Raw genomic sequence first — 19,694 nt, 5'->3', positions numbered from 1 at the left:
TACCGGGGACTGGACGGGGAAACACGGCATAGATGCAGTGCGACTGTGATGGTATGAGGCAGAGCGAAGACTGGTGGATGACGATTCTATGATCTGGGCGACTAAAAACAAGGGAATTCTCTAATCAATTGGAACAATTCGGGGCGTAAAGAGAAGCAGGCACTGGAAAACACAAAGAAAACTCATGGGTAGATACCTCGACTGAAAGTTCAATATCATTATATTTTACACATTGCTCGTTTCGTTTTGTTCTAAAGGGAAATGAAATATGCTGTGAAGAGTCTCGTGGCGTGAGGCTGAGGCAAGACACGTAAATGCTAGTCATGATATGTCTGGGTATATTCATTCGTGGCCCATGTTGCGACGGCTACCTACTCTCCAACCAGCTCAAGAAAAGTTGGTGAGGAAGAAGAGACGAACACGGGATGGGTTTGGGTGTAAGAAGAAAGCGAAAAACAAATAGGGCCGACCCTCCCTCCAACCGAATGCATCAACAAGTAGAAAGGAACCTTCCCAAGCAGGCTCCATTGATGAACATTGTGCAAATGGAGAAACGCCAGAGGTAAGTTCAGTCGATCCTTGCCCACCCAAGACTGCCCTCGATTCCGGCGCAGGTAATAGTAATGCAGAAGAGGCGCTGCCCTTCCGCACTCTCTTGACGCTCCAAGCTGGGCGTATCCAGACATCCTCCTCGTTAAGAATGCAGAGACTTTGGCTCGTCATTCGACCATTGAAGTTTTTTTTGATTTTGGTTCGTGTGCGTGTGTATCGAAATAGTAATGAACAAAGGGAAATGAGTGGTAAATAAGGAACATCAATAGCCAGTGTTCCATGATCGGTCGAGATTCTTGCCGCGTGTTGTTGATGGAGACGACTCAGGTGAATCGCTCCGCCCGAACGGCTTCATGATGCCAGACAGAATATGACGAGTAGCCCTGCCATTCCGCTTGAGCGTAGCCAAATGCGAAGACGCGTGCTCTGAATGTCCAGCCGCTTGCCGCAGGGAGCTGAAATCTCGGCCACGACGGTGCTCACGACTTCTTCGCGTAGGAACATCGATCAATACGTCGCTGCCAGCCGAACCAGGTGGTTGGTAATTGTCTTGGTCAAGCCAAACTGTAGACGTGTTCGCTGAGGTCGGTGCTGAGTGATTGTTGTGATGCGTGGAAAGGCTCATGGAATCCAATATGGCAGAGTTATGATCCATAGCGTCGGCGAAGTCGGAGGCAGGAAGGGATGCAGTCTCGTGAGACGAGCCATCCAACTTCGAGTAGCATAGGTCGGCGCGCTCCTGTAACACCAGACACATTTCATTGAAGATGAGAATGTCGTCTTCGCCGCCTACAGGTTTGACTACCTCCCCATTTCCGATAGGATTGGCCTCAGTCCACATCTTAACTAGCGCTGCGAAATTGCGAGCGTGATCAATCAAGTGAGGCAGTGCAGGGAACCCTTCTCGTGCCGTTGGTGATAGTCGTCCAAGAATCGCGATAGGTGTCGAATAAGATGGACCCAGGGCGACCTTGTTGCGTTCGACGGGGATGGCGCAGATCGTGTCAATGTAGTCCTTGACCGACTGACGGTTGGAGCCCAGAAATTTGTTCATTGGCTCCATCCATTCTTCCTTCTTACCAAACGTAGACAGGTTTCCAAGGGCCTGAAGTGCCTTGGCAACCAGTGTGAGCGTTCGCTGTGCTCTGGGTCTAGGGTGATCCCTCAACAGACCAAAGAGCTTGGGGCTCAAAATCGCCGGGCAAATGAAACGGAGGAACAAGAAGCCCGACACGCTCGTGTAAGTGACGGTTCGTAGCCAGTCGCCGTAGCGATCTTCAGCCACGGCTCGTACATATTTGAGGATTGAGCGAAGTTCCGGTGGGCATTTCGTGGGCTCCTTGCAAATGCATTGCCACACCTCCGTTGTCAGCTGAATCAGTCTTGTCCAGTGCTCCTGAATGTTTTCACCAGGTTTGAGCTTGCTCGGGTCGACTTCGCAGTTGGGGTTGGTCTCGTTGATCTCGAAAATCTTGGCTTGCAACATCTGCTCGAGATACTCCTTTCCTGATCTTCTCATATGGAACTCAAGCGCTTGCGTCAGCAGCGTATTGCCTCTGAACAACAAGTTGGCCTCTCCTGCAAGAGATTTACCCATGTCACGAAGAATCTGCTCTCTGTCACTGGATGACTCCATGGACTCATTCGATTTCAAGCGGCTGCTGAATCGGTACTTCTTCATCTGGTTTTGGCTGCCGCCAATACCGTCGATCTCGTCTTCGACTAGTGTTTGCAGCCATTCATTCGCATGACCAGACACTTGAAAAATGTTGAGAAAGATTTCGGAAAGCCGCCGCAAATTGCCGGGAAGCGCATCAGCAATCTGAGCGGTCAGACCGGACGGAAAGCTATGAAGCAAAGTTGACAGCGCCTGGTATTCCTTAGAATGAAGAACAACGAGCTCCTCGTGATGGAGCTTCACAAGCATTGTGCCCATGACCTGCTGTCGTTCGTCATAGATCTCAAGCCACCGCTCGAAGTCTTTGCCGGGTTCGACATGGTCCAAGGGGATGTCAACGGAGCCGCAAAGAATCTCAGTCAGATTTCCCGTCTTGGGCAGCCCGAGTGATGCCTGCAGTTGATGGCTGAAACTTTCCAGGTTCCCGTCCACTCTTTTCAGAATAATGGACAGGAATGGCATAGTCGGCGGAAGGTCCGAAAATTGGTAATCTTCCCGCCAAAATGGATTCTTGGTTCCAGTCTTGATCGTTGATCGAGCGCGGACCTCGCCATCCAGTATGACTTCTGTCAGGTAGTTGCCCATCAAAGGGTCTGCGTCCTTGGGCTGTCGGTCGATGAAGCTAACGTCGGGAGAACAAGTCTTCGGTCTCAGTTTTGCCTCCGTCACCCGCAGACTGATCGTCTTCTCAATCCTGAATATCTCGCCGGAAAGATCTGACTCCAAATCCGTAACCTCCATCGCTCCTTCGGCTGAAGGCGAATCCAGTCGGAAAATGTCCGGCAGCGCGAATGCTCGAAGAAGAACAAACCAGACTTCGAATAACAAGCGGTTGTCCAGAGCAATGTACACAGGACGGAATATGGACAGCTGTGTAGATATCGGAGAGTAGTGTGGGAAAATGCCGATGCAGTACTCTTCGTCCAAAACTGACCGGTTCAGCTGTTGAATAGCGCATCGAGATAGTTGGGATAGTTCGACCACAGCGATGACAGCCTCGCCATCTCTTGTGGTGAGTCGAACCTCTCCGTTTTCTTGAAGCAGGAGGGAAACAACCCGCCAAGAAGTAGTCGGCGATCTCAGATCCCTCGTAGAGGGCCTTTTCACGATGGCCCTCGGCGAATTTGCCAAGCCCTTGTCCCAAAGTCTCACTTGGCCGACCTTGATGAATGCAGTTGTAGTCTTCGCGGTTCCATTCTCAGAGCCACGCCTTCTTACTGCTGGACGCAGGGCGGTAGGCGCAGGACTTCGATTGCCGTTCGAAAGTTTCACTTTCGGAGGTCGAAGTTGTTGCCAGCAGAGCAAAGCTGCAAGCCAGAGGTCTGTTTCTTCTGCTAGAAGCGGATGAATTAGAAGATCCAACGGGGGCTGGATGGGACACGAAACGTCCAAACATCTTTTCCCATCAGATAATATGACTGGCGCAACTCGACATCCACGGAGGTCAGAAATGAGGGGGATATGGAATGGCCCATCATGTCCTGAGTCGAACATCAAGCTTCCCTTTTCTTCGTCAACGTATGCAATACCAAGCTGCCATGGACCCCGGGGGTCGGTCTGACATTCGATTTCACCTCTCATGCGCCCACATAGATTTTTCATCATGAGCAGAATGTTGTTCGCATTTTCCGTCGGAACGGGAATGGGTAGCGAATCAACAGAAGGCGTTGAGCTTGTTGGCGGAGAAGTTGGCCGGGAAGACTGGCGCTTGATCAGACGTTTCGTCGACAGCTTTTTCTCTTTCAGGCTGTTTGCGACACCTAAGGGAATTTCCGAGTGTCGGGCCGGGATGACCGAGGGGAATCCCAAGGACTCGATGGGAGGCGGTGGGGAGCGAGCATCGTCGTACAAGGGCTGAGATCCAGACGAAGAAAACGACCCCACACGCTGGCGGCCCTCTCGGGAGGCAGCATTCATGAACTGCTGGCGTAGTGCGCCGTCCATGGTATGTGTCCTAGGCCGAAAGCTGCTTTGTTGCCTCAGAGGCGGACTAGTTGAATTATTCTCGTAGGAGCTTCCACCATATGTGTCATTAAACACCATTCCCTGTCGTCTCGAGAAGTCTCCCGGGATAGATCTCGGGGAGGTTTGAGGGGAGTTCGACGTGATACCGCGGGGTATCTGAGGAGGGACGGTCGGATCGAATGCGGCGTTCGCGGACGGCGTCGGCGAGAGGTCCGGATGATGATACTCGGGTGTCACGGCGCGGATCGTGGGGTTCGACGGGTGGTTAGAGCGGAATGATGTGCGTAGATTGGAGTTTGAGACGCGTTCCATGCCGCGAGACGACGAGTCTGCGGACAAGTTCTGGTTCTGGGATTGCTGCCAATTGAGGCGCGGCGTAACGTTGTGAACCCCGTTGTGGTAGGTTCGTCCATCCATTCCCGGTGGTGCCATGCTCATTCCATGGTTTGTCCTCATTTGGGGTCCGCCCGCATCTGAGGTTTGGTGATTCTATGAGCGTCCCCGGAATTCGTCGTCTCTTCCAGAGCTGCACCTGAGCGTCCCACCACGTCTTGCTTTCCGTAACCTAGCCAGCACGCCTTTCTGCCTCTTCCGAAATTGAGTGATGGCCGATCAGATTCTGCTTCCGAGGATAATGTGTGTGCCACCACGCAACAACAAGCATACTAGTTGCTGAGCGGTATTCCTGCAAGTCGCAAATCGGGTCTTACAGGTGGGAGTCGAGTGCGAAGCCCGTTGAGCGGTGGTGACGCTTGATGTCGTTGGGAGGCGGACGACTTTCAGCGTCTGCAGCGAGAAAAGTTGGTGCGCAGCGAAGTCGCTCCAACAGGAATTTCGGCGGGCTTCACAATGCGACACGGAACTGTGGTGGCCAACTGTTACGCCAGCCCTGGGCAAGGCAGAGCGACGAGCGAACGGGAAGAGACGTAGAAATGGATCAGCGGCGGGATGAGAGGTTGAGAGCGGGGGATTTTGGTGGTAGATCCACAGGTCCAAGGTGGGATGGTGCAGGGTTGCAACGATGAGCGGCCGTTAGAGCTCGAGGGCGAGGACGGGGACAGTTCGGCTTCGTACGGCGTTTGCTGGTGCTGTCAAATGTCGCACAGGTGACGGACGAAAAGGAAGTTTCGTCCCAATGGAAGCGGCAGCAACGGGTGTCGGGAGGCGGCGACGGAGGCGGTAAAGAGGAGACCTCCAACGCGGGGGATGGAAGTTGGGGATGTCTGAGCGAGACGAGAACGGCGCGTGCAGACAAGAAGCGAGGAAATTCGGCAACGGGGCGAAGGGGGAACGCGGTGTTGGTAAATGCAGCGATGGCGCTTTGAGTGGGTTCGAATGGTATTAATTGCTTTTTTCCCTCTCTTGCTCTTTCCACTTCTTTTTTTTTTTTTTCTTTCGTCGCTTCGTTGCAAATTCTTGGGGACCCAGAACGGAGATGGAGCCGGGGAGCTAAATATTATTGCTGATTATGTATTCGGCGAGGTGGAATCGATCACCAAGGATGTTGCTGCTTGTCCATGGACTTGGTCGGCCAGCATGCTGCTACGGCTTGCATATTAAGGCTGCTTCAAGCTCCAGGGTAGAACAGGCAATCGGGCAAGGCCTGTGGAACCACGGAGGATCAGGGCAGGGAAGATGGCGAAGACTGGGGACGGGGCTAGTTGGCAAGCGAGATACCCAATGTCAGCGGAGGGAGGATTCGACCATGTGCTGGGAAAAGCAAGCGAGGAGATGGCATGGATAAGGGTTGTCTGAAGGAGAGTTGGATGGCTAGGGGGAAGGCAAGGCGAGAAAGAAAAAGGGCTGATGAGGGTGATGTAGGTATTGGAGGGAAGGGGTCTAATTGCTGGGCAGGCCGCACTGATAGGAAGGCGAAGTTGTTTGCCTGCTGCCCGTAGATGGATCTGATGCTGCAAGTTGTCGAGGGAGAATGAGGCCAAGGTGGCGGAGGAAGTGAAGTAGTATTCGGGATGCAATGGAGGCCAGGGATCGTCGGTCTGTTGCATTTGCTGCCGTGGTTTGCGTGGAGGGTATAAGATGGGAAGACGAGGTGATATTTGCAACAACACAACTGTAACAGAAGGAGGAATTCGGCCAGGCAAGGGGGTGAACGGGAAGACGTGACATGAGCGAGGCGGACAGCGAAGCGCGAAGGAGAGGATAGAAAGAAGCAATAAAGCAAAAGAGAAGTGACTTACAGACGGGAAATGGGCAGATACGTTTGCGTTGTCTTTTTGGGGCGCCCGTCAAATCCGAGAAGGACGAGGCCCTGGCAGGATACAGGAAGATAATGCTGCTGGACCAGGTGCCGCTGCCAATAGGAAATCAACGGCGGTGCTGCAGGGCATGCAGATGGAACGAGACTATATCGAGCCAGCCAAGAGTTGGTGGTGGTAATGGTGGTGGCAGTCGGTGAGACAAGGCCCCATGGGTTCTTTCTTGCAGTTGCAGCTGTGCACCCCGGGCGAGAGGAGAGCGTGGGGACTGGAGAGGAGGCGGCGAGAGGAGAGGAGAGGCAAGATATCGACTGCAGACTGCAGATGGGGGATTTGTTGGCCGAACAATCCGCCGACGACAATGATAAGGCGCCGGTAGTTGAAACGGAACGGGGCGGGCTATCGGTAGAAAGTCGTGTGATTCGTCAAGATGAACGGAGTTTGTGACCAATTCGTGGTTGGATTGGCGACGGAAGGAGAGTGAGAGAAGTTCTGGTTCCTGAAGTAGTGAGAACGAAGAGGAGAGAGAGAGGGAGAGAGAGAAAGACTCGAGTCCCAAGAGGGAGGAGGATGAAGATGGGAGATTCTTGCTACCTACCTAGGTAGGTACTGTCAGCACCGAAGGTATCCCTATGTATTTGTCTACCTACGCATCTATGGCAAAGTACATTGGCACGTTGAGAAGGAAGGTAAGGTAAGGTACCTAGGTAAGCAAAAGTAAAGGAAGGCCCCTTCCTCGAGGTGAAGTGGTTCGAGGTGAGGTAGGTCAGGAGGGCAGGTGCTGCTCGTTGCTGAGGTACCTACCTGCCTTACCTAGGTAGGTATTGCTGTTGCTCCTACCGTTGCCATTGCCATTGCCCAAGTTGCACCTGCTTGCTTATTGCTTCTTGCCGCGTGCTTGGTGCTTTGCTCGTTAGGTTGCTTCCATGCTTGCAAACCTACCTCAACTGGCAGGTACCGCATGTCCACCTGTACGTCTTCCATTGTTTTGGGTCATGTCTTAGCATGCACCGCACCTCGCCCTAAGTAGTAAAGCTCGACGGAAAGTACTTTGATACATCTGGATGGTCTTAGATGCGTATATTAAGGGACAGTTACTTTAAGGTAACCAACCTATTCGACGACCGGCTTACTTACCTCGCCTCGAAATGCATCGAAAATTATGTGTTAATTTGCCAATGGACCCTCGGAGAGATCGATGAAAGACTGAAAAACGGCGGGCGAGCGCGATAGACTCGACACAAAGCAAGGCTTCCAAGACGAGGCCCCCCTCTCCCCAATGATGGACTTACGGTACCTACCCAGGTACGTAAAGGTAGCCTCCATGTCTCTCATCGCACGTAGTCCTTCTTGCACGACCACCTCATGCATGTATCTGACTCCTAGCCGAATAGCATCTTCAGGAACCTAACAAGGGCCAAGCAACCTCCCTACCTCATCTGTGGCTCCCCTTTCGTTGCTCAACTTCAAATGCCGGCCTCTCTTTTCACCTTGTTCGTTGTGGCCATCGATTGCGGCGCGTGACCTTGCATCATGACGATCACCTCACTACAAGAACTCAGAAAGCAGGCTACGCCGAGCGTCGAGCTCAAGCGCATCAAGCATAATTGGCTCAATCTCATCCCTTGGGACGCGCGAGGCACGGACAATGACGGTGAACAGCATCAGGTGCCGCCCTTTGCTGCTCGACCTTGCCCGGACTAGCCGCTCAATCGCTCAAGGAACAAACCATGGCTGTTTGTGCTTGCTTTTCTCTCGACTACGTTCGCATGTCTTGTCTCGAAGCTGGCTTACTCTAACAAGCAGGCACTGCAGAGTACAGACCTATTTCGCGGCGTACAACGGGTCAAGGATCATCCCGAGTTCCCTTTATACGCAAGCTTCCAAGCAGGGGAATGCGACGAAGCTCAGTGGCCCGGGGACTGGAACCAATCCAAGTTGCCAATTAAAAGGCAATTGCTGATTGACGCTTTAGTGGCATTGACTTCCTTGCCATGACGGAAAGGAACCGACCACCAATAGATTAACCTCGACTTGAATCTTCTGGAAGAGCGTTTGTCTTCGAGTAAGTACTTTACGGAGTACCTCACGGGGTACCTTACTTTACCTTACGGATAGACGTGTTATTTTTGCAAAGTGGAGCGCAATCAATGGGACGAACTAAATCCCCGGATTTCTGCAAATGTTTCGTGTCTAGCATACAGAGCACGAACTCCTTAATAAGTAAAAGTAAGGTATCTTATGCGCGTCTCATCTCACGGGCCGCGACTTCGTCCCATTGATGGGCAGCACGCAGGTACAGTAACGGCACCCCCTTTGTTCCTGCCCTCTTTCGTCCATTCCATTCCATCCCATCCCATCCGCCTGTCTATGCCGTGCCAAAAGACCCGTCTGTCTGGTTCATCCATCCCTTTCACCTCCATAGCCGCACCCCACAACACGACCTCTTCCAACATGCTCTATTGGCTTCATCTTCCATCCAACCTTTCCACTCTTTCATTTTAGGATGTTAAGAGAACACATTGACCACGATCGCTGTGGAATTTTAAATGAACTCATACATGGCCATTCTGACTATCCCCCTTCGACTTGTTTTTGGAAGTACCAGCTGGGTGCCATAACAGAGATACTAAGAACAAATCTGCGGGAGCAATTCCTCCTGACACCACCCCCATCCCAGCCTTTCGAGGGCCAAATGTAGCCAGGTAGTCGGTCGCCTACCCGGCAACAGCGCGACGCTATGCTACCTCATCCCAGTTCGACCCGTCAGCATCGCCCAGCAATGTATCCTCCTCCCGGCTCACGGCCACTGGGCCAGGAACCATTACCAAGATCTATTTGGGCGCTGATCCAACAAGTACCTAAAACGCTCCAAGCGCCGCCTGGAGAGCTTGCTACCTCGAGGCTAAGACGAAAGAAACCCAGCTTGCTGGCCTACGCCATGCAACGCACAGGTACGGGTCGCAGGCTTGCAGCGGCCTTCTGCACTGATCCTTTCCCTCCGCACCATCACCCATCAACCGGCCCCCAAAATGTTGCCGGCGGCCGCGTTCCTCCCTTCTAGAGTCTCGAGCGAACCCGAGTCACCGACTAAACAACTCGGTTCGGATGAGATTGACGGTGGGGGCACGGGGCGCTCGGTACCTGCGTCCGTTTATGTTTCTAACGTTATAGGCGCGGAAGTAGCGCAAGACACATTGGTCCAGAACAAAGCTATAAAGACGCTTCTCAACTCATGGCAGGCATCATCGGTCCGTCATGCCCACCCACGTAGCCTCGTTGGTAACCGGTCTCAACTTCTCATTGTGGACAGTGTTCCTCCGCGGACCGTCTCGATTTCCCACGATCAATGAGTCTCGTCTCTCGTCAGCGGATCATCTCCAACACATATTGTGGCCAGAATCACGGTCCACGCTTCTTCAAGCCTAGACTAACCAGCAACAAGTCAAGCGCAACGATGCGAAGGATTCAGTTCTGCTAGTCAAACATAAGCGAACTGGAACCCCACATGGCCCCCCAAACTGTTTATCCAGGCGGAGCCTACACGATTGGCGGATTCATTGTGAACACCGGCACACGCATGAGTGGGTGCGCAACGCAATCGCAATCAATGTCCACCCATCTATCATCTATGAGCGGGACCTGAAGGACCAATATCGACTGCATATTTTCAAACCAAAAACCTCCGATGAATAAAGTGAACTGCAACGCAACACAAAGCGGCACAGTACCACGACACATCTCAAACACTACAATCATTTGCAATTGCTCACCTTGCTGATTCAGCCTCCTGACCAATTTCCCGTGCGCCCGAACCTGCGACTTGAACAACGCTTTTCCCTCTCCACAAACTCGGACGGATGATTATTCCATCTGCCGTTGTGCATGAAGATCGTTCCCCAAAAATTACGCTGCTGGGGAGGGTGGCTCTGTGTGGCCGCTCGGTACCGCTGGTTGTGCGACGACCCGCCGCTAAATACAGACTCACGATAATACGGATACATGCCCCGCGACTACGGATGTACATAGCAGCCCGGCACTCGTTCCTGTAAGGTGAACACTCGGGCCTCGACTCCACCTCCCGGAGGCAGTGGATCATCGTATCGGTCTCATACTGTCTCGAGATCCAGAAACGGGGTTTGCTGATCACCTTTACCACTAGCGCCTTGTTTTCTTTCGCAAAAAGAGAAGATAGGAGGCATATATCCGGCTAGGACCCGCGGCCATCGCACAGACGATGAATCCACTGTCCCATCCCCTGGGGCTTCCAGAGTATCCATCTCCTAGAGTTCGGTGGTATTGCTGTTCTCGCCTTGTATCGCGGAATAGGCAAAAAATGCTGTGGTAAAGTGCGAGAGGGGAAGGGGAAAAAATAACTCGTCTTCACTGAGCGGAACGATGGGCGCAAACGGATTCAATACTCTTGATCGTTTCGTCATCAACATCGGTGAGTGGAAAAGAAAGCTCAACGCAGCGGCTTCACGACATGGACCCCAGGCAAACCCGTGCTACTGTGGGGTCATCTACGGCAGAGTGTCTGGTAAGGATGGAGAGACGACTGAACAAATTCGAACCGGGCCCTTGCTGTCACCGTTTGCTTTTTTCTTGCGTCGAAAGACACCTCATTCAGTCCCCTCTCTGTTCGTTGGCTCGCCCGAGTCTCCGAGTTGGGGCTCTGAAGATACCGTAAACCACTTTTGGTCTTTTCAGCCGCCAAGCAGAGATCCGGCAGGTTTGTTTTTTTCCTTTCTTATTTGCTGAGCACTGCATACTAACCAGATCCCGTCGGCGAGCAAAGCCATGTTTCAAACCCGTTGCTGAATTTCGTGGTTGACGCATGGTTTGTATTTGTAGACTGGTTCTGGCGGATATGGATAATCTGCGAATGCGCCGCAGCCGCTGCGCAAATCCGAGTCTGAAGGCAGACGTTTGGCGAGAACTTCTTGCTTCTCTGAGTATCTGAGGAGTAAGGTTAGGCTTGTGCTAAGTGTGAGAAGTGGTGCATCCGGGAATGAGATGATTGCGGTTTCGCTGTTATACTTCTCGTGAATGGTGCTCGCGGCTACTTTAAGAAATGAGGGATAGGTTGCGTACGTGATCGCAGAAACCTACACAGCTACATAGCGAGAAGGACATGATACCTCCCACCAGAATATGAAACCAGGTGGCGGATGAGTAGCAGGTTATATAAAGAGCCCAAGTCCAGGTTGACTTTCTAGGAGCATCTCCTGGCTTCCCGATAATTGTCTCTGGACGTGCGTCAAGAGTGCATCATCGTTAGACTCCAGCCTTTATAGCGCTTTGCCAATCAACGATGTAGAATGAAGGAAATGAGATGAGGCAAGCAGGGCTCAACGAACTGTCTGCTCGATGACGATACGTGCCCGAGCTTTCGGTCTTTGGTCATATTTCCCTCCCCTTTACCTTTGCCTCTCTGAGCCCCTGAGTGACAGATTGTTTGGGTTCTGTAATACCGTTCGATGAACACTGTCTTGTTACTTGACGCCAGCTCGTCTCCGAGGTGCTTCTCGAGAGGTGACACGTTATCAAAACAACGAGCTTTCATGTTCCAAATACCTTGTGCTGCTAGCACGTTTACCGACTACATGCAGTGCGGTGTACTTTGATTCATACCTGACTCGGGCTCTTCATCTCTCGTTGATAACAATGTATATTCCATCGACTGGGAAGGGTTTCCGAGGGAGAGATGGCTGTCACAAGGATTCTTCAAAGCGCGCCGAGGTGGAGCAACTCTGTCATCTAGGCAGGAGATTTGGGGCATGAATGAACGAAAGGTAGTGGTCATAGGAGTCAAGGCATTGCTCGAACAGCCAGTATTGAAAGCAAAGGAAGAGAAGCATGAGGTGGATTTATACTATTTCCTTGCTTCTAAGCGAAGACTCGCAACGTGCCGCGACCTCTTCTTGTCTATACTAGTGCACATATGTATCCGCCCAATGCAATAAACCCATCTAAAATGCTCCTGATGCTAGCGCTCCCACCAGTCACCATATGTGATGGTCGTCTCAAGTATGATTTTACTTGGACTGCTCCCGAATTTCCGCCTCAGTCTCGACGTGATCCGTCCTCTTGGGCCGCTTGAACGGGTGCGCTTCCGTGTTGAGCACCCACTCGTCCAGACTAATCACGTCGGGTGGCGAAAAGATGAGATAAAAATACTTCAGCGTCTCAGCGAACCAGAAACTCTCCATCGAGTCCGTCTTGGTCGTCTGCCCCGGCTGAACATTGACGTCGGCAATGGAGGAGTACGCCAGCGGCGTCTCTGTCGCGCGCCGGATGCTCTGAAACATGTCCCACGCGACCTCGCGCCACTCGTCGTCGCCCGTGATGCGGTACATGTAAAAAATGCTCTCGATGGCCTCGGGGCGGAGCATGTAACGGCTGTCGCGGACCTGCCTGACGCCGCCAGGCACGTCGCTCTTGCTGCCGTGCGTCTTTTGATCCCATTCGCAAGCGCCGTGGTTCGGCTCGTTGCAGGGGTGGAATGTCATGATCTCGGGCATAATGCCCGTGGGGAAGACTTTGTATGCCCAGGCGCATCCGCGGGAGATCTTTTCGCCAATGGTGACGTACGAGTCCCGGCCCAGGAGCTTGCCAGCAAGGCCGTACATGCCGCCAGCGAAACAGCCCAGGTGCTGCATCTCGGGCGTCAGGTCGACGTTATCGCCGTGTGCGAAGGCGTTGCCTGGGATGAGAATGTCTGTTTTATTAGGAAGGATAGGCCTGAAAAGAATGTGCTTGTCGATGACATCGAAAGAGTCCACTGTGAGCTTCCCGTACTCGCTGTCGAGACCGCCTAGCAAGGCATGCATCTTGGGCAGATACTCGTAGAGGGAGTCGGCCTGGGCGCCAATCGTGAAGGAGCTGTCCTCTACCTTCTCATCGCGGTAGTTCATATACATGGGCCACATGCCGGGCAGCTTGCTGCGCGTCTGCGTCTTGACGAGGAACTCCTTCACTCGCTCTGTGGCATCGTAGTATTTCGCATCGCCCGTCAGCTGGGATAGGCGAGTAAATTCCATGGAGAGCGAGCATCCCGCAGCCGAGGACTCGCGCTCACCCACTCTTTGCGTGCCGTATTTGGCGTCGGAGAACTTGAACCAGAAAGGCGGCATATGGTTCGGAGTATCAAAGCCCATGTACAGCATGTCACCCAGCTCAACGGCCTTAGCCAGCAAGGCCGGCTCGCCACTCAGGTCGTAGGCGCTGATGAGGCCGCCCAGGTGGCGGATCGTCGTCTCAAACATGTTGGCAGCCGTCTCCGTAGTGTTGGACCAGTCGATCAGCGCGACAGTCCTAACGGCCCGGCGGAACTCATCGTGCATTCCCATGATCCATAGAGTATCAAGGCCGTCGACCAGACTGGCCGACCAACCACCAAATGTGGTTTTGCCATGGCCCGATACGGGAGTAAGCTCGTCCCACGTCCACGCATTCTCCTTGTAGCTCGCCCAGCTCCGCCGGAAGGCATGGACCACAGCGGCCCGTCTCGACTCAGTCTGCCTCTCCCGATCACGGTCGCCTTTCTCATCGTGTGAAAGTTTCTTGCTCGTCTTCTTTCCCGCTTGCTTTTTGCTGCTGTCGAAATCGTACTGGACTCGTGGTAGTTCGACGGGAGTGCCTTTCGGAGGCGTACGCAGCGGCTTCTCTAGAGGATATTCGGGCTTCAGGCTCGCCCAGTCGTAGCTTGACTTGCGGTAGCGGATGCCGTTGTAGTTGAGGGTTCCAGCGCTCCAGCCGGCGGGAAAGCCGGTATGCCAGACTAACAACAGTGTCAGGGCAATGCCCAGGTAGATTGGAACCCTCGCGGGTCGTCGGCGTATGGTGATCATGTTGGCGGCTCAGGGTACGGGGATAAAGAGGGCAGCGGCAGCATTGCTCGGCGCAACTGGTTACTCATGTCGTTTCCCCGTCAAGACGAGGTGAATGACCGCAGTTTCGAGGAAGAGTTTGTCGGTTCGTCCAGCGGAGGAGGACGGCTTGGTACTAAAACACAACGCTCCGATACGAGGTGAAGTGCGACCTCTTTGGATGGAAAAGAAACGAAACCTTGGCAGTGGAAGGTCGGAAGAAGAAGCGGAAGCGCCAAAGCTTCTTCTGACGGTCAGGAACCAAACAATCCTTGGCCAAGGGGGTTACGGAGCCATCGGGCTTGTTTTCCCACCGCCAAAGAAGGTAAAGGCATTGATGCTCACCTGCTCAACACGTGTACGTAAAAACGCCAAGGAAAGCCGTTCCCGCCCTTCCCAAGCGCACCCAAGTTTCCCCCTCCCTTTCGGTCTTCACCCTTTTCTCGAATCTCGCCGAACACTGCCGCCCGGTGGCTGGCCGCTTTGCTGCGACTCGAAACTCCATTTGGGGAATCCGCTCGCCAAACGTTTTGCGAAGCCAAGAATCAGACGGATCGTCATAGTGGACCTCCCATCAGATGGCCCGTTCTCGCGAAGAACGCATGTCCGTCAGGACTGTCAGGGGGTGGTGACCTGCTTGTCGTTGTCAGATTGGGTGAGGCTCCCGCGCTTAGACATGGGTGGCCCCCCGTCGCTGCCACGGCTGCCAATCTATTTTCAAGTCTGTGGGGTGCCGGAGCCTGCCCCCTGTCTATCAATGGATTGGCTGATGCTACGCCATCAGCAAGGAAAAAAAGAGGATACAGTTCTTCTACCCTTTGAATCCAAACAAGTACTCCGTAATAAGCAAGGCACCACGGCACTTACTTCGAAAAGGTACCTGAATTCGGAGTATATCCGATACTTGAGGAACACAGGGTCCGCGTGTGCCATATTGACAAGCTTACCTCTCCGGCCCGGCCAGGCCGGTGGATAAGAATACTGGGAGGGTACCTTAGTCTCGCGATGATTAGCGCAACCGGGGGGGCAGAGCACAAGGTGCAAATAAAGACGGTGATTAAACTAAGAAGCTAAACTCTAAGCTGGATCTCGTAGTGCGCTTTCTGCGTGCAGCTTAGAAACTGCATGACATCTGCCGTGGGCTTCCTCGCAGTAATTGCACTGTGCCATAGAAGACTTATCGCTTCTACGCCTTAATGCTCGACCGCATTTTGAGTTGCCTCCTCAGACGCTGACCCGTGTCCTCCGCCCGAGCATAACCTCCTATCCCCGCCAGATCTCATCCCCTTGCTAACACTCGACATCTCTCTGATTGACAATCTGCAAAGTACGGGCCGTTGAGGGCGCGCGTGCGACCCCCTCCGTCGGTTGCAGCTCTCGCTGGTCGGGCCATGACCCGCCTGCGGCACGTCGTTGTCGTCGTTGGAAGCCGAATGGTCGACCACGTGGAGTGATTCTCAATGACCGGGGCCGGTATTCCGAGACGCCTCTAGGCTCAGGCACACTGCCTGTTCCTGTGTACAGCACCGAGCATGGTGCGGCGAGGGCTGAAGCCTTCAGAGGATGAGGTATAAGTAACCCTTGGGTTTGGTAAAGCAAGTCCCTGTCCCAATCCATCTCGGCACTCAGTCGAAGCCGCCACCAATCTGGCTGTGGAAGGCGGTGCTGACGCTCTTCTCGTCGTCGTCGTAGCGACGGCCGAAGCCATTGCCGGCTCCCATGCGACCACCACTCTCGACATAATGCTTTAGGCGGTCGCTGTGGCTGTAGGACGCAGGGCGCATACCGTGTATGGCGTCCTGGAGACCGGCGCCCAGGCTGACACCGCCCTGTCCAACACCCTTGGCACCGATGACGCTGGCGCTAGCATCTGTGTACTCGGAATTTGCGACGCTTTCTCCCGCAATGCTCTCAGTGGCGCGACCTCCTCTCTTGATGCCGGAACGGCTGGATCCGGGCACTCCAGGGAGGCCAGGCCATTGATCAGGGGTGAAGCTCGAGAAGATGGGAGGGTAAGTGGTGTTTAAGCCGGCACCGCCCAGAGAGCTATGGATGGAGGAGACGTCGTCGGGAATGTAGGACATCATAGATCCCGAGTCAAAATCGCGAGTGGAGCCAGCACCGTTGAAGCGGTTGCCGCCGCCGTTGGGGAACCCGCCACCGGCATTAAATTGAGGGGCCTGGCTCATCTTCTGGCGATATGCTGTCTTGGGCTTTCCGAATTGCAAGAGCGAGGTCTGCAAATTGGTCAAAGGCCCCTCAACCAAGCACTTGCGGTCCTTGAAGTGGACAAGGAGGTGGTGCCAAAGCTCATGCTTGGAAAGGACCTTGGGGTTACCAATAATGACGAGACCGTACTTGGCACGAGTCAAGGCGACGTTGAGACGGCGGGGATCTGAAAGGAAACCGATGCCCTGGTTGTCGTTGGAACGAACACAGGACAGAACAATGAAGTCCTTTTCACGACCCTGGAAGGCGTCAACGGAGGCAACCTCGACTTCCTTGTAGCTCTCCTTCTTGAATGTGCCAGTGTTCTGCATGGTGCTAACGATGTAGCTTCGCTGACCCTCGTACGGAGTAATAACACCAATGTCCAAAGGCTTTACGCCGGCCTTGAAGAAGCGGGTCACAACCTTCTCCACGTTGGAGGCTTCGGTACGGTTGAGGTAGGACGTTCCGGATGCCGAGATTTCCTCATTGCCAAGGTTGGACCAGAACATCATCGGCATATCAACAACAGGCCAAGGGAAGTCGACATCGCGGCGAACGCGATCCTTGACTGTAACACCGTTCTGGAGAGATCCATCGTAGAACATGTTGGAAGGGAACTCGGACAAGCAAGGGTGCATGCGGTACTGGATGTTGAGGCGAATGGGAACCAAGCGCAAGTTGACGAGGCGCTCGAACAAGGACTGGTTGAGACCAGCCTTGGCAGCCTTCTTGTTCATGATGACAGGGCCCAATTGCTTATGGTCACCAACGAGGACAACTTGCTTGCATCCGAGAACGAGAGGAATCATACACTCGGGCTCAGCCGATTGAGTCGACTCGTCGATAAGGACATTACGGAACTTCATCTTTGACAGACGAGGATCACCGGCACCGACACAAGTGCAGCAGACGACATCTGCGTTGTGTAGAATGTCTCTTTCGGCGGCCTTGGTGAGCTGCTTGAACTTCTTCTCGTCCTGGCTGGACAGTTCGCCAAGCTCGGTCTTCAGCTGCGCAAGCTTGACAAGCTCACCATTGCTGTCATTCATACGAACCTGCTCATGAAGAGCAAGGAAGCTCACGGAGGACTCCACATCCTCTCGGGACTTGGCTGTAAGACGAACGACCTTGAGGCCAGTGCGGTGGATGCGCTCACAGAGCTGGTCGACAGCGACGTTGGAGGGCGCGCACACGAGGACTTGTCCATTGTTCATCTTGCACAGATGGTAGATGATGGTCGCCGAAGTGACAGTCTTGCCAGTGCCCGGAGGTCCCTGAATCAAGCTGAGCGGGGTCGACAGCACAGCCTTAATGGCGGCGATCTGGCTGGTATTGAGGTCGGGAAGGCCAGGGACGCTGTACTTCTTAGGCATAGTCGTCTTCATCGGCGCAACAGCGACGTCGTGACCCAGGAGCTTGTGGAAAATGTAACCCGAGACACTCATGTCGTCCACGGCGAAAGTCTTCATGGCATACTGCATGCGATCATACGAGGTAGCCTTCCAGACATAGTCTGCTGAGAAGTTGTGGGTGCATTCAGTCGGGACAGTCTTCTCGTTGCCGGCCTTACGCAGCTCGAGGGTGACTTCGTCAGACTGATTGTTGGGGATCTTGATGACATAGCCAACTCCCTCCCAGGCAGGGCGGAGCTCGCCCTTGTAACGTAGTCGCATTTCGTCGCCAACGGCCAGCTTGACGTCACCCGACTCTATCTTGTGCAGTTCAAAGCTGACCAGGTGCTTATTGTTCAGACCGTAATCCCAGCGGACCGTGAGTCCATCCTCAGACTGGGCTTCCTTGAGCTTCTTGTCGTAGTCGGATTCCATCTTGACGAGCGGGCCAAAAATGTTCTGGTAGTGATAAGGGTCGTCGTACTTGAGGAGGACGGGATGAGGGTCGTCGTCGATGCTAGCAGCCTTCTCAAGGTCAGCAACCGTAGCAGTCGCATTTTCCTTCCACATCTCCTCCAGCTTGGCAATCATCGGCGGGGTGAGGTGTCTGGCGCGGAGTTGCTCGGCATCGGAGGGCGTCGCGACGAGCCAGGTCAAGAAAGCTCTCTCCTCAATCAGGGGCTGCCATCGAGAGGTGTCCCAGCTCATATCCTTGGAAGAGGTGTTTGCAGCACAAGGCTGACGACAAAGCAGCACGACAACGGTATCCGACTTGGCAGGAATGAAGCCCAAGAGAAAGACGTTCTTGGTTCCACAGTTGTAGCACTCGAGTACAGTATCACCCAGGGTAGATTCCGGGTGAAGCTGGACTTCCTTGTGTCTCGCCCGGACCAGATGGGAAACAATGTGGCTTGAGGTAGCATTTCCGCGGGCACTGCAGAACCACTTGTTGCAGCCAAGGCACTTGACGACGGAGCTCGGGGAATGAATTCCACAATACCTAAGCCAGTGTTAGATTCAAGAGAGGGCTCGGAAGCTCGGAGGCATGCCATACGCGCAAGCGTGAGGGGGAAGCTTCCTATCTTCCTCCTTGGGTCTTCCGATATTGAGATCCTTCATAGCCCCAACAGGCATGCTAGTCAGGCTGTCCACATCGTCATCATCGTAAAGCTCGGTTTGGTTATCGTCATCGTCGGCACGGCGGCGACCGTCGCGGCCGCCAAATTTGCCGTAGAGAAGGCTCTCGTCGGCATCGATACCGGTCAAGACATCGTCACCTGCCTTGATCGCAGCGGCGCTGTCGGAAACTAGGTGGTTCCCGAGATTCTTGAAGGCGCTCTCCATATTCGCGGTATTCCGGATTTCTACTTCTCTCTGCTGATCTCCCTTCCAAGAGTGTCAGTGGACTGTCGCATACGATGTAACTGTAGAAATGCCTTTGCATGTGCCGGCGGTGGTGTCGGGGGCATCGTTTTGGTGTTATGGAGAATGCGCAACTTACTTCAGCTTCTTTATGGTTCTCGAATGGTTCGGCGTCGCAGAGCCTCAGTAGGCTCAGGTCGTACGGAAGGGGGATTCGAGGTGGATCGGGGAGGGGGAAGGTCACATCATATCGGTATGTGAAGTTGGGGGATTCGTGCGGAAACCTCAAAGGTACACCAACGGGGCAGAGACTTGTCGGGAGTGGTTGCGTGCCTTTTCGTTGGTGAATCCAAACACCCAAGAAAGATCCAAGGTCCGACAGAGCAGCGGCGAAAGGGTGGTGTTTTGGTGGGATGTAGCTTATCACCACGTGACTGTCACATTGGGG

At 53.7% G+C, this 19,694-nt stretch overlaps 4 protein-coding genes across 4 annotated transcripts; 1 reads left to right on the top strand and 3 right to left on the bottom strand.

Annotated features, from left to right (window-relative positions):
- Nucleotides 1–814: 814 nt before the first annotated feature.
- Nucleotides 815–4,651, bottom strand: CTAM01_00695 (GTPase-activator protein for Ras-like GTPase; the record flags this gene model as incomplete). The annotated part of the gene is made up of 1 exon (XM_060516743.1): nucleotides 815–4,651. The coding sequence occupies one exon, from the start codon at nucleotides 4,649–4,651 to the stop codon at nucleotides 815–817; it is 3,837 nt and encodes a 1,278-aa protein (XP_060388205.1).
- Nucleotides 4,652–8,059: 3,408 nt separating this feature from the next.
- On the top strand, nucleotides 8,060–8,374 carry CTAM01_00694 (uncharacterized protein; the record flags this gene model as incomplete). Its single annotated transcript, XM_060516742.1, has 1 exon — nucleotides 8,060–8,374. The coding sequence occupies one exon, from the start codon at nucleotides 8,060–8,062 to the stop codon at nucleotides 8,372–8,374; it is 315 nt and encodes a 104-aa protein (XP_060388204.1).
- Nucleotides 8,375–12,449: 4,075 nt separating this feature from the next.
- Nucleotides 12,450–14,264, bottom strand: CTAM01_00693 (glycosyl hydrolase family 47; the record flags this gene model as incomplete). Its single annotated transcript, XM_060516741.1, has 1 exon — nucleotides 12,450–14,264. One exon carries the CDS (start codon nucleotides 14,262–14,264, stop codon nucleotides 12,450–12,452), a length of 1,815 nt encoding a protein of 604 aa, XP_060388203.1.
- Nucleotides 14,265–15,907: 1,643 nt separating this feature from the next.
- Nucleotides 15,908–19,679, bottom strand: CTAM01_00692 (RNA helicase; the record flags this gene model as incomplete). Its single annotated transcript, XM_060516740.1, has 3 exons — nucleotides 15,908–18,884; nucleotides 18,939–19,270; nucleotides 19,386–19,679. Coding segments are annotated over 3 exons (3,603 nt in total), but the record flags the coding sequence as incomplete, so codon positions are not given.
- Between the last annotated feature and the right edge of the window lie 15 nt (nucleotides 19,680–19,694).

Source organism: Colletotrichum tamarilloi (genome assembly GCF_030869305.1).
Source record: "Colletotrichum tamarilloi strain Tom-12 chromosome Unknown Scaffold_2.1, whole genome shotgun sequence".
Taxonomy (NCBI): Eukaryota; Fungi; Ascomycota; class Sordariomycetes; order Glomerellales; family Glomerellaceae; genus Colletotrichum; species Colletotrichum tamarilloi.
Note: the sequence above shows the minus strand (reverse complement) of the source record. Positions and strands in the feature narration are given on the sequence as shown.